General features: G+C 42.7%; 1 protein-coding gene across 5 annotated transcripts in view; it reads right to left on the minus strand.

The window, feature by feature from the left end:
* The window catches only part of LOC133411982 (receptor-type tyrosine-protein phosphatase N2-like), a 149,588-nt gene that overhangs the window by 75,120 nt on the left and 60,605 nt on the right, over window positions 1-13,863 (minus strand). For all 5 annotated transcript variants that reach the window (XM_061694912.1, XM_061694910.1, XM_061694911.1 and 2 more), the window contains exon 12: window positions 6,072-6,136. In XM_061694912.1, the coding sequence (XP_061550896.1) occupies window positions 6,072-6,136 (65 nt within the window). The remainder of the gene's footprint in view (window positions 1-6,071; window positions 6,137-13,863) is intronic.

The raw sequence follows: 13,863 nt of genomic DNA on the forward strand, positions 1-13,863 counted from the left end.
GGAGGCGGGTTACACCCTGAACTGGTTGCCAGCCAATCGCAGGGCACATACAAACAAACAACCATTCGCACTCACATTCACACCTACGGGCAATTTAGAGTCTCCAATTCATGCATGTTTTTGGGATGTGGGAGGAAACCAGAGTGCCCGCAGAAAACCCACGCAGGCACGGGGAAAACATGCAAACTCCCGCCTTACAAATTCGTATTTATTATTAATTAACACTGGGAAACACAATTTTTGTTGAGTTAGGTCTGACAGCTGTTTTTAACAAATTTTTGGGTGCGGAATTCAAACCTGATCTCAGTTTTTCTCTATCACGTCAAGTTTTTTTTTAACAAAGTGAGAACAAAGTGGAACAAAGGAAATATATACCTATGTGAATAAAACACTAAGATGGAATAGTTACAAGCTTTGAAAACTAAAAAAAAACATCATAAAACGAAATAGTGGTATGCTCATGTTTACAAGGTTAAGAGAAAAGCCAGCACAAATCCTCTTAATTCCAACTATGCTCGCTTTCTGTTTGCAGATATTGATAGTACTGACCTATTGAGAGCTGCACATAGCTCTCACCGCATTGTGACTGCACAAACAAGTTGCCACATAGCTGTAGATGAGTCCAATCGTAATCAGCTGGCATGTCTAACTACAGCTAATCAGTGGAATTTTGCTTATCTGGAGGGTAAACTGTGGAGAAACAATGTTAGACAAAAACTGACTGCAATTTTGGAATCTGCATGCCAATATTAGTTTTAATCAGCATAAAAATCTAACTCAGAATTTTTTTTTCAAATTGTTCTCCAGTGTTATGACTAGAAAGATTACGGGTCACATTTAAGACCGCTTACTCTCTAACAGGAGGCAACAGGTGGCTCAATATTTGAAGAGTTCAAGTGCAAAAGCAGACAACTCAATATGTTGTGAATTGCGAAAATTCAACTTTTTTTTTAAGTTTCTGGTTCCAGGTAAAAGCTTATAATTTTTATTTAGGGTATTCTAAATTCATTTGTATTAAGAGGCTAATTTGGATCAAATCTATCTTTTGTTGTAAACATCTGTAAAAGAAGAGGTTTTTGATGTCATTACATTACAAAACCAGACAACTCCAAGAATTTAGTAAAAAAAATAGACAAGTTCAAACTTTTCACACAATTAGAAATTACACTGAAATGGTATCATGCTTTGTGAATCAAATCTAATAAAATACTTAATATAAATGTATTATGTTTTGATAAATACTATGTATTATTTAAAAATATATAAATATTGAGGGGTTATAATTTCTGTATTACGTTACATTTTCTTATGTTCGAGTTGTATTTATGTGCAGCAGTTTGTTGCAGCTGCGGGTGTTCTTAAAGTGCTATATACTAATACAATTGAGCTGAGTTGGGATTACCTTTTATAAAGGCAGACAAACTGTTCCAAATGCAAAACAATCTCAAATAAAATGTTTGTGTGTGATTATTAATAATTGACAATGACAAATTATTTATGTGTCTATGTCCTTTAAAAGGTGGCGTGATGTCCTTTAGAATCTGTAGCGCGATAAACCTCCATCAGTATTCATATCTTCGCCCACATCAGGATGAAATGATCACTTGGCTCAAATCTACAATTGTCTATTATCTTTTTTTTTCCGTCGTTTTTTGGCTTGAAGCGAAGTGAGCGAGCGCATGGCGGAATTGCTTTGGAAGAGAAAAAAAATATCGAGCAATCTTTTTCCAGCATTGGTGTTCTGATAAAAGCTGCCAAGGTCGGACCACCTGCGGGAGATTGCGGGCTGTTTGCAGGCGGGAGAGCACTCAGACCTGACGGGGCGACCACGTTTCAAGGATGCGCCATCAAAACATTTCAGCATCAAAGCTCAATTCTATTTTCTTCTCTTCCTGCACAGATTTCAATCCTCTGAGAATTCATTCGGACCGGAGGACAGACTCGGATTGTAAGATGGTGAACAAAGGCTTGAAAAAAATACCCGATAATAAATTACAGAATAGATACCTTGTTAATGTTTTAACTTCGTTCGTGACTTAGGTCTCAATTTGGTTTTTGACTTGGTTCTTGACTTAGTTCCTGGCTTTAACTTTCTTCTTGACTTGGTTCTTGTCTTAGTTTTTTTTATTTGGTTTTTGAATTGGTTCTTTTTATGGCTCTTGACTTAGTTCTTAACTTGGTTTTCGACTTGGTTTGTGACTTGTACTCTACTATCCGTTCCCCAATGAATTTTCATGTTTTTACTGCAAAAGCAGCAACTTGTGAGAGGGAAGGAGAAACCAAGCCGACAACCACACATAGAACCAAGTTAATAACTGTCAAAAAACACATCAAGAACCAAATCAATGACTTTGTCAAGAACCTCATGAACAACGTTAAGAACCAAGTATAGAATCATATCAACAACCAAGTCAACAACAACATCAAGCAAGACAATGGGCCTCATTAGCTAACAGTGCGTACGCACAGATTTGTGCTTAAAGTGTGCATACACACGTTTGACGCACAAACCTGCGATTTAGCAATATGTTCGTACTTGATTTCGTTCGAACTCTGCGAATAAATTTTGAACAGCCTCAGACCGTGCGTGCAATAATTTTCATAATAACTTAAATTAGGAATTTGCTCATGAGTTGACAAATGTCCTAACCATGAAAAGGACACTTTTCATCACTTTTAGTCTTGTTCTGTTCAAGTGCTTGTACTGTATGCGCTGTATGTATGTGTGAGTGTGTGTATCCGCCACTCTCTGTGTGTTGGCAGTTGTCACGCAAGCAACAAGCAGATTTTGCGCAAGTGCATGCTTTCATTACGCAACCGGAAAAGGCATACAACCGCTGCATTGAAGGCTTCAGAGTTTTTGTGTCAATCAAGTAGCCTACCCATGCACGCTAGAAATATCGAACATCATCTCCCGAAATTTACAGCTGACAAAACGACCGTCAAAAAGATCAGAGACACACAACGTGTGCCTTCACAAAAGTGGCACTCTTTGTTGTGCCGTGTCTTCCTTACTATGTAACTTATGTCGTGTTTGATCCTTCTCAGCTCTTAAATTGTTTTATAGCTTGTTTGTGCCGCATTCTGTAATTTAACTTCCAAATTAATTATGAATGATTAACATGACTATTATATGTTGTCGGTTTATGTGTTTAGCAAGCTTTCCGATGATACCAACCTTTTGAATATTGGATAGAGATTAAGAAAGTTATTCAAGTTTTAGCTCAGCCACCTCTTGTGACTTCAACCTTCGCATTGGCCGAGATGCGTCCACGGACGTCCTTTTACAGGGAAATTAATCAAATGGCTCATCCAATAGGAGAGGGGTTGGCGAAGTCATTTTATAGTGCTAACAGCAATAGACCAACCAGCGGGAAAAGCAGCCACCTTTCATGAAAATACCAGCGTGGTAACCAACTGACATCTGGATTTTAGTCTGTTTTACTGCCGCTTCTTCTCTCTCGCCCCCCTGTGATTCCTTTTCTTCCATCTTTTCACCCAAATTGGTTTTATTTTAGACTTTAAAATCTGGGGGGAAAGATCCAAGTACGTTCCCAAATGGTATAAATCAAATGACTCGGGTAGAACTTTTTGGGGCTACAGCCTCAATGACAAGACGTTGGAACAATGACAGCCACGTTTCAGCCGTCTCTGGTTTGATTCATCATAATTGGCTCACGTTTGCAGGCCACTATCGATCACAATGACTGACTCTTAGCCCACTACCCACCACCATCCTCGTTACCCCCCACTCACTCTCTCCAACGCTGTGACTTTGACAAGCCACATCATCGGTGCAGACTAACTGCTGGATCAATAGGTGAGTGCAGTATTTTCACTGGAGAGGTGGAGGAGAATAGCCTGGAATAGCAATGATGACCGAGAGACGGCAACATACTTCCTATTATTAATTGTTACTTATCTGATATTATTTATTCCTCTGAAACAACACTCATAGTAAGGGTACTTAAACACCTACACTTTTCGCAGTGAATGGTTTCAACACCCATACTTTTCCCAATTAAAGGCTTCAAGCAATCATCACTTATAGTCGCACCGGCTGGAGACGTGGGGGTTGAATACCTAAACTTTTTCAGGGAGAAGGGGTCAAAACTAGGCTTTACAGGATCAGGATTTTTGGGGCGGATCACCCCCCCAAAAGAATGATAACCGATCACCGATCTGATCAAAAGATGGTACAATGTGTCTATTTAAATGACTTGTTCATTTACTGCATAGACTTGTGTACTGTATACTGAGTAACTTAAAAAATATTCTCAAGTCATGTCATGTATTCTAATCAGTCAGGTCAAACCAACATTACAACATGACAGAAATAATGGGTCATAACTTACTGTAATTAAATTACTTTATTGTCATTAAATTACTTCACACACACCCAAACATTTGAGCATGATTCAACATAACGCCAGCATGTTTACAACCGTTAGTGCTAGCACTAGCTTGCGAGGCTACATAATGTTTTGTTGGCTGCTTGTGAGCCGTATCGTATTAAAAGTACGTGAACATACTTCAAGCAATCGTTGAACGAACGTCCTATCCTGAGCACCGGTGACCATCACCAGCACGTTTTTTCCCCCCCGATTTTGTTCTTTTTTGACCAACACAATACACGCGCGATCCATTGTTGTTGTTGTGGCCATGGTAACGAGTGTATCCGGTCGCGTTTGATTTGACAAAGCCCAGTGATCGGAAATGACATCAAAATACAAGCAACAAGGCTAAAAGTAAACTAGCTTTTGGATTCAAACATACTGTATACGATGGTGACGCAGAGTAAATGTCTTTTGCAGAGCCGAACAAGATCAGCCAATCAGCATAAAATGCTAATTAATTGGACGATGCCGATCAAGCCAATCAGATTGGTGTAAAGTCTAGTCAAAACACACAATTTCAGCTGTGAGGAGTGTGGGTGTTTAAACACCAAGAGTAAATTCCCAGTATAAGGGTTCAACACCCACACTTTTCTAGCCTGTGAGGCAGTTGTGATTCCACGATGTGAATTCGGCCTAGCAACAGGTGGAATTTGGAATTGGAAGGAGCAGCACAATGCCCACTGAATTGAAGCAAAAAATACAGCAAAAACTTCTAAATTTCTTTGCATTCTATCCATCCATCCATCCATTTTCTGAGCCGCTTCTCCTCACTAGGGTCGCGGGCGTGCTGGAGCCTATCCCAGCTGTCATCGGGCAGGAGGTGGGGTACACCCTGAACTGGTTGCCAGCCAATCACAGGGCACATAGAAACAAACAACCATTCACACTCACAGTCATGCCTTCGGGCAATTTAGAGTCTCCAATTAATGCATGTTTTTTGGGATGTGGGAGGAAACCGGAGTGCCCGGAGAAAACCCACACAGGCACGGGGAGAACATGCAAACTCCACACAGGCGGGGCCGGGGATTGAACCCGGATCCTCAGAACTGTGAGGCTGACGCTGTAACCAGTCGGCCACCGTGCCGCCTCTTTGCATTCTATTTAATTATAATTATTGTTATGTTTTTAAATCAATTACAACATTATAAAGTGCTATTTTTGCAAGTGAAAACACATTAAACATTTTTGTATTTTTTTTTTTGGGCTGTAACGGATTAATGGTATTTCCATACATTTCAATGGGGAAATATGGCTTAAGAGTGTTTTGAGTTACGAGTGTAGTCACGTAACAAATTAAACTCATATCTCAAGGCACCACTGGTTTTTTTTTTATTTCTTGAATACAAAAACTCGTGGAGTGCAGTGTGTTAAATGTAGTGTACAAAGTGCTGCCTCCCCCTGTTCAGATATTTTTGTCGGTTTTACGACTGCTCACTTTTTTCCCCCACTCTGGTCTTCACTTCACACACAAACAGAAGCCGCTTGCCTCTTTCAACCAACTTAGCTTCCCCGAGTTGTCATGGTAACAAAAGACGTACTCGCCTTCGGCGGGTGTCAAGCGTACTATAATTCTTGACCAAAGCATGCCACACACATGTTATTAAGAGTCTCCTAAATGCATAATATGTCTCCGTAAATGTCTGTCATGTGAATGTCCGAGACCACTTTACTCACGTCTGCAACTCCCGCCTCCAGGATGCTGAGCTTGGCTTCCTTCTCCAGCGATGATTTCTGTGTCACTGCAACAATGAAAAGAGCACAACAGAAGAGCCGTTAATGTGCTAAGCGATATGTAATTTCACCATTTGTCGCCGACTTATATGGAATGGGACGACACCCACCCAGATTTCCATCGGCAATGAAGGACATGATGGGCCAACTCACCAAATCATCTTGACGGAAGAAGCCCTCGCATCGGTCATTCAATTGTTTAGTGACACACTAACGTTTTGATATTTAACACAGGTCAAAAATCAAAACATGGCGAAGACAGCGTATCACTGGCGCCCATACGTGCAGTCATGAACACAGTATAGCTTATACAGTGGATACGGAAAGTATTCAGACCCCCTTAAATTTTTCACTCTTTGTTATATTGCAGCCATTTGCTAAAATCATTTAAGTTCATTTTTTCCTCATTAATGTACCCATAGCACCCCATATTGACAGAAAACAAAACTGAATTGTTGAAATCTTTGCAGATTTATTAAAAAAAACAAAACTGAAATAGACAGCCATAAGTATTCAGACCCTTTGCTCAGTATTTAGTAGAAGTACCCTTTTGAGCTAATATAGCCATGAGTCTTTTTGGGAATGATGCAACAACTTTTTCACACCTGGATTTGGGGATTATCTGCCATTCCTCCTTGCAGATCCTCTCTAGTTCTGTCAGGTTGGATGGTGAACGTTGGTAGACAGCCATTTTAAGGTCTCTCTAGAGATGCTCAATTGGGTTTAAGTCAGGGCTGTGGCTGGGCCATTCAAGAACAGTCACTGAGTTGTTCTGAAGCCACTCCTTCGTTATTTTAGCTGTGTGCTTAGAGTCATTGTCTTGTTGGAAGGTGAACCTTCGGCCCAGTCTGAGGTTCTGAGCACTCTGGAGAAGGTTTTCGTCCAGGATATCCCTGTATTTGGCCACATTCATCTTTCCTTCGATTGCAACCAGTCGCCCTGTCCCTGCAGCTGAAAAACACCCCCACAACATGATGCTGCTACCAACATGCTTCAGTGTTGGACTGTATTGGACAGGAGATGAGCAATGCCTGGTTTTCTCCACACATACCGCTTAGAATTAAGGCCAAAAACGTCTAGTCACGCCTCTCAAGGTGTTACGCGCAAACAAGCCAGGTATGCACGGTGGTGTGGCAGAGGTCATTACAGGAGAATCCGTGCACATTGAGGGCGCGCAAGCCAGGCACGTAAAAAAAGAGACTTTTGCACGAGTAAAGTCCTTAATTCTCGACTTTATTCTTGACATGGTTCTGTCATGGTGTTTTGGTTTGGCTTGTGTTTAGTTTTGTTCCATGTTTTCCTGTGTTCCATGTTTGTCGTGTGCTCATTAAGTTGTTGTGTCCACCTGTTCTCGTCTGCTTTGTGTCGACCAATCAGCTCTCTCCAGCCACTCATGTCTTGTCCAGGTGTTCCTCGTTGTCTCATCTATCTGTTTGTATTTAGTTCCCTGGTTTCTTTCAGTTCTTGTCGGTTCATTGTCGTTGTCACATGTCTTTGCCATGTCATAGTCGTCAGTTGTCTTTATCATTGTGGTATGTCATTGTCAGGTGTTATTCTCCCTTTCTATTCCACGTCTTACTCACAGGTCATAGTTTGTTTCCAGTTTTAGATATTCGAGTGTTTCTTTGTTACTTTGATTTGATTGGTATCTGTTGTGGGACTTTGTTCAGTTTTTCCTTTTCTAAGATTAAATATTATTTTGAGACTCCCGCACTCCTGCCTTGCCTCCCTGCTTCCCTGCAATTGGGTCCACCATGTTCTTACCTTGTGTTACTCGCCCTCGCCCTAACCACGTACGTGACAGGTTCTTGACTCTCTTCTTGAACAGGTTCTTCACTTCATGACTTGGGTTTTGACATAGTTCTTGACTAGGTTCTTCACTTGCAGTAGAGCTTGACTTGGATCTTGACTAGGTTCTTGACCTGGCTCGACTTAGTTCTTGATATGGTTGTTCCTTAGTTCTGGACTAGGTTCTTTACTTGGTTCTTGCCTTAGGTCTTGACATGGTTCTTGACTTAGTTTCTGACTAGGTTATTGACTTGGTTTTTGATTTTATTCTGGACTAGGTTCTTGACTTGGTTCTTGACTAGGTTCTTGCAATGGTTCTCGACTTGGTTTTAAATGTCAGCAAAGCAAAGGAAATTAATTCTCATCAGATTATTATGTTTTTCTCCAACAATATTCCATCTTTCCTTGTTGTTGTGTAAAAAATGCAAAAAACAACAACAAAAAAAAGGCCCTTAGGAAGTTGGTGAAAAAAAAAACCTAATCTCATTTGGACACTAAGGCTGCCGTTATTTTCCCTCCAAAACACACAGAGACGCTTCATTTGTCACGCAGGGCGGCCCCTTTCCCGAGCTGTGCTTTATGTTAACTCAATGTAAGCTGGGAGCTGAGAGGGGAAAACGCAGCCAGAAACACCTCATTTTTCACTCCGGACAAAAGGGAAGGGCCTAGCCCGGCAGAATGAAGCGCTCCAAGCACCACTGGCTCATTATTTCTGCCATTAAGCACCCTGGCCGGCCCCCGCGAACCCCCCACAGCCTCGCCGCTGCATCTCAAGAGTCGTATAATGAGAAGAAAACAACTGCCATCCCTCAAATGCTGAGGCAGGCAGGAGTGGGCAAGAGGGGGGAACGTAGCGCCGTACTGTCGCCCCGGCGACAGCATGGGATGTAATGACGTTAGTTGATCACCGCAGCTGAAGTAAATATAAATCACAGGAAGTAAAGCATCGCGTCTTCTTAACACCTTGCTGGTGTCGACTCCATCATTTAAATACAACTTTTATTGTATAACACAATGACGAGCAGAAAATGTCTGACATTTTGTGCAGATCTCATTTTCAGAGTGATCAGTGAAGTCTTTGCTTTTATTTTTATTTCTTCATTATCCATCCATCCATCCATTTTCTACCGCTTATACTAGGTCAGGTCGCGGGGACAGTAGATTTAGCAGGGACACCCAGACTTCCCTCTCCCAAGCCACTTCATCCAGCTCTTCCGGGGGGGATCCCTAGGCGTTCCCAGGCCACCTGAAAGAAATAGTCTCTCCAGCATGTCCTGGGTCATCCCCGGGGTCTCCTGGTTCTGTTGGCTTCATCAAGCCGTGATCTCCAACTCTCACTGGAGCGGTTCGCAGCCGAGTGTGAAGGGGCTGGGATGAGAATCAGCACCTCCAAATCTGAGACCATGGTCATCAGTCTGAAAAGGTTGGCGTGCCCTCTCCAGGTCGGGGATGAGTTCCTGTACCAAGTAGAGGAGTTCAAGTATCTTGGGGTCTTGTTCACGAGTGAGGGAAGAATGGAACGGGAGATCGACAGGCAGATCAGATCGGTGCAGTGTCTGCAGTGATGCAGACGTTGTATCAGTCCATTGTGGTAAAGAAGGAGCTAAGCCGAAAGGCGAAGCTCTCGATTTACCGGTCGATCTATGTTCCTACCCTCACCTATGGTCACGAGCTGTGGGTCTCCCTTAGCGATAGGGTGAGAAGCTCGGTCATCCGGGAGGATCTCAGAGTAGAGTCGTTGCTCCTCCACATCGAGAGGAGCCAGCTCGGGCATCTGATTAGGATGCCTCCTGGACGCCTCCCTGGTGAGGTGTTCCGGGCACGTCCCACGACACGCTGGAGAGACTACGTCTTTCGGCTGGCCTAGGAATGCCTCGGGGTCCCCCCGGAAGAACTGGATGAAGTGGCTGGGAAGAGGGAAGTCTGGGCGTCCCTGCTAAAGCTACTGCCCCCGCGACCCGACCTCGGTTAAGCTGTTTGTAAATGGATGGATGGATGGATGGAGATGCTACGTGAGTGTAAGAAACGTGGACAACTTGATTGATATGAGTTTGAAAGAGAAATCTCAACCAAAATGACTCCCAAGTTTCTGGCTTTGTCGTTGATGTTGTCGGAGAAGGAACCAAGGCTAGATTTGATAATGTCAGTGGTATTTTGTGAGGTGAAAATAATTATTTAAAATTTTGAGTTATTAACTTGGAGGAAGAGTCACTGATGGTGTTCGCCCGAAGTCAGCTAGGATAGGCTCCAGCGCCCCGCGACCCTAACAAGGATAAGCGGTGTTGAAAATGGATGGATGGAAGTTGCAGGAGGTTTTGCGCCATCCAGCAACTGATGTCAGAGAGGTATTCATTAAAACCGCCTAGGCTTCTCGGATCCTGTGGTCTCAGGAGGAAGGAACATCTGTGTGTCGTCTGCATAGCAGTGAAAGGATACTTTATGGTGCACGCTTGTTTGGCCAAGGGGCAGCATATTGATAGAGAATACAATTGGGCCTAAAACCGAACCTTGCAGTACACCACAGGCCAGGGTAGAGGGAGCTGAGCAGTAGTTACATATGGTGATGCAAATGTTCGCTCTAAAAGAAGAATAAAACCAATTTAGTGCAGTATCCCTAATCCCCACTCAGTGTCTCAGACGATCAACCAGAATACTGTGATCGACTGTGTCGAAAGCAGCACTGAGATCCAGCAGAGCAAGAAGTGAGCCCTCCCCTCTCGCTAGTTGTAAAGCGAGTTGAGTTACCACCATAGAATATTGCTCGTATCTCATATTTTTGCTTGCAAGTCAATGCAAAAAATCCATAGAATGACAGATTGTATCTCGAAAAACTAGTAGTGGGTTCACTCCTATCTTGAGGCATCACTGTATTATAATTATTATTATTATTATCCATCCATCCATTTTCTGAGCCGCTTCTCCTCACTAGGGTCGCGGGTGTGCTGGAGCCTATCCCAGCTGTCATTGGGCAGGAGGCGGGGTACACCCTGAACTGGTTGCCAGCCAATCGCAGGGCACATACAAACAAACAACCATCTGCAGTCACAGTCACACCTACGGGCAATTTAGAGTCTCCAATTAATGCATGTTTTTGGGATGTGGGAGGAAACCGGAGTGCCCGGAGAAAACCCACGCAGGCACGGGGAGAACATGCAAACTCCACACAGGTGGGGCCAGGCATCGAACCCAGGTCCTCAGAACTGTGAGGCTTACGCTCTAACCAGTCGTCCATCGTGCCGCCAGTATTATTATTATTATCATTATTATTATTATGGATGTGTGTTTCACTGTGCTCCTGCTAATATATGATGCTATACTGTAGTATATAAGTACTCAGTTCACAGCAACTATTCATTACAATGTGATAGCAGGGACTCCACTTGTAAAAGAAAGCACAAAAAAGTCTCAAGAAGCCATGCTGGGAATTTAAATAGGAAATAAGCTATTTTTGTTTGAAGCACACATCTGCCGCTTAGTTCCACCCACTGGAAAGTTGGAAAAAAATTGCCCCAGAGACCAGTTCCTCAGATCAACATGAAATTGGGTGCAAATGTCTATCATGACAGAACGCACAAAAAGTGTCAAACACCAATGCATGACGTTTAACAGGTAGTGAGCCATTTTGCTTTGAAGCAGCCATTTTGCACTTAGGAAAGTTAGGAACGTCACACCTGGAAAGTTAGAAAAAAATAGCCCCTGACACCTGTGTGTCTGATCAACATGAAATTGGGTGCATATGTATATTATAACAAGACGCACAAAAAAGTCTCAAGAACCCATGCCTGAAACTGAACAGGGCGTCGGCCATTTTGGTTTGAAGCACCCTTGTCACACTTAATTCCACCCCTTGAAAAGTAAAAAAATAAATAAAATAATAAAATAAAATAAATCTGCCCCTAATACCAGTTTCATCGATCAACATGAAATTTGGTGGATGTCTATCATCACAAAGTGACAAAGCGCACAAAAGAGTCTCAGGGACTCACAGGAAGTAGGCCATTTGGGTTTGAAGCAGCCATTTCGCATTTAGTTGCACCACCTGGAAGGTGAGAAAAAAACCACCCTTGACAGTTGTTTCTTCGATCAGCACGTAATTGGCTGCATATGTCTATCATAACTGGACGCAAATTAATGGACGCATGCAATAACAACAATACAATTAATCGCCAACCACCTAAGTCATGCTCAGGCAGAAAGCCGCATTCCAAAAAGAAGCCTTATGCGATTTGAAGTTTTTTGTCCCCTCTTAACAAGGCTTGCCCAGGAAAATGTATAGGGTGAGGGCTGTTGATGCTCCCCCCCAGACACCATTTGGATTCCCCCCACAGGTGGATGCCCAGGGCCACCATGCTGAGCCGAAAGGTAAAGCTGTCGATGTATCGGTCGATCTACATTCCTATCCTCACGAGCTATGGGTTGTGACCGAAAGAACAAGATCAGGAATACAAGCGGCCGAAATGAGCTTCCTCCGCAGGGTGTCCATGCTCTCTCCCTTAGAGATTGGGTGAGAATCTCGGTCATAGGGGAGGTGTCTCAGATTCGAGCCGCTGGTCCTCCGCATTGAGAGGAGCCAGATGAGGTGGCTTGGGCATCTGATTAGGATTCCCCCTGGACACCTCTCCGGGGAGGTCTTCCAAGCACGTCCCACTGGGAAGAGGGTCCGGAGACTACCCAGGACACGCTGGAGAGACTACATATCCCGGCTGCCCTAAGAGCATCTCGGGATACCCTGTAAGAGTTGGATGAAGTGGCTGGGGAGGATGTTTGGGCTTCCCTGCTTAAGGTGCTGCCCCTGCAACCTGAGTCTGGATAAGCGCAAGAAAATGAATGGATGGATGGACGGACAGATGGATGTGTTCCAAATGTGACGAGCGAACGCATGATGCAACAGATTACACTTGGGGGACCAGGAGGGCTAAGGCATTTGTGAATGGACAAATTTGGGTGTAAAAAAAAAAAAAAAAAAATCTGTCTTGCAGTAACTATAAATATAGAAATATTCATACATATTTTGTTAAAACGTGAGTAAAATAACTGATTAAAAACAAATGAATTGTGTTAGTTACGTGCTAATGACAAATCCGGCCTCGCTTGTGTGGAGTTTGCATGTTCTCCCATTGCCTGTGTGGGTTTTCTCTGGGTACTCCGGTTTCCTGTTATCTACTCAATACTACAGTGCATTTAAAGAAAGGTAGACTTTATACACATGACTCAGTATACTTTTGTGCTCTAAGAAGCATAATTCCTTTTCTACTGAAACTAAAATGAACTGTCCAAACAGAGAGAAAAAACAGAGCGTAAAAGAGAAATGTGCACTGGTTTTCACATCACAAGTACGTTATTCTGTATTTTTTTTTAATCCCACAATATATATTGCAGGGTTAAAAACAAAAAATTGCAAAGCCATTTTTCCCCAATATCGCACAGCCCTAGTCCCAATAACATTTGATCTTTTTATTCACTGTATGTGCAATAATGATTGTCCAAACTCCACATTTCCGCTTCCTGTATGTGTCCTAACACTTTTGTTCACAGTTTCATCACTTTACACATCTTGTAGTTGTTCCAATGCTTTTGTCCAAGCTCCCTGTTTCGTCTTGTGTCCCAATATTTTTGTCTGTATTTTCTTTTCTTTTTTCACTTCCTGTATGTGTTCCAAACCTTTTGTCCACAATATCATCCACTTTCCACTATTTCCATTATTTGGACACTCTGTGAGTGTCCAAATAATTTTTTCGGCATTTCTTCTCATTTCACTTCTTGCAGGTGTTCCAATACTTATGTTTCAATACACATTTTTCCGTATTTTTATTTATTGTAAGTTTCCTCCTACATTTCCACATTTTCTTCACTTTTTCACTTCCTAAAGTGTGTCCCAATAATTATGTCCACTCGCCACAGTTTTCCTTTCACACACTCACAGGTAAAGTTGCAAATTGAGCAGTGA

This window comes from Phycodurus eques, chromosome 13, assembly GCF_024500275.1.
Source record: "Phycodurus eques isolate BA_2022a chromosome 13, UOR_Pequ_1.1, whole genome shotgun sequence".
Lineage (NCBI taxonomy): Eukaryota > Metazoa > Chordata > Actinopteri > Syngnathiformes > Syngnathidae > Phycodurus > Phycodurus eques.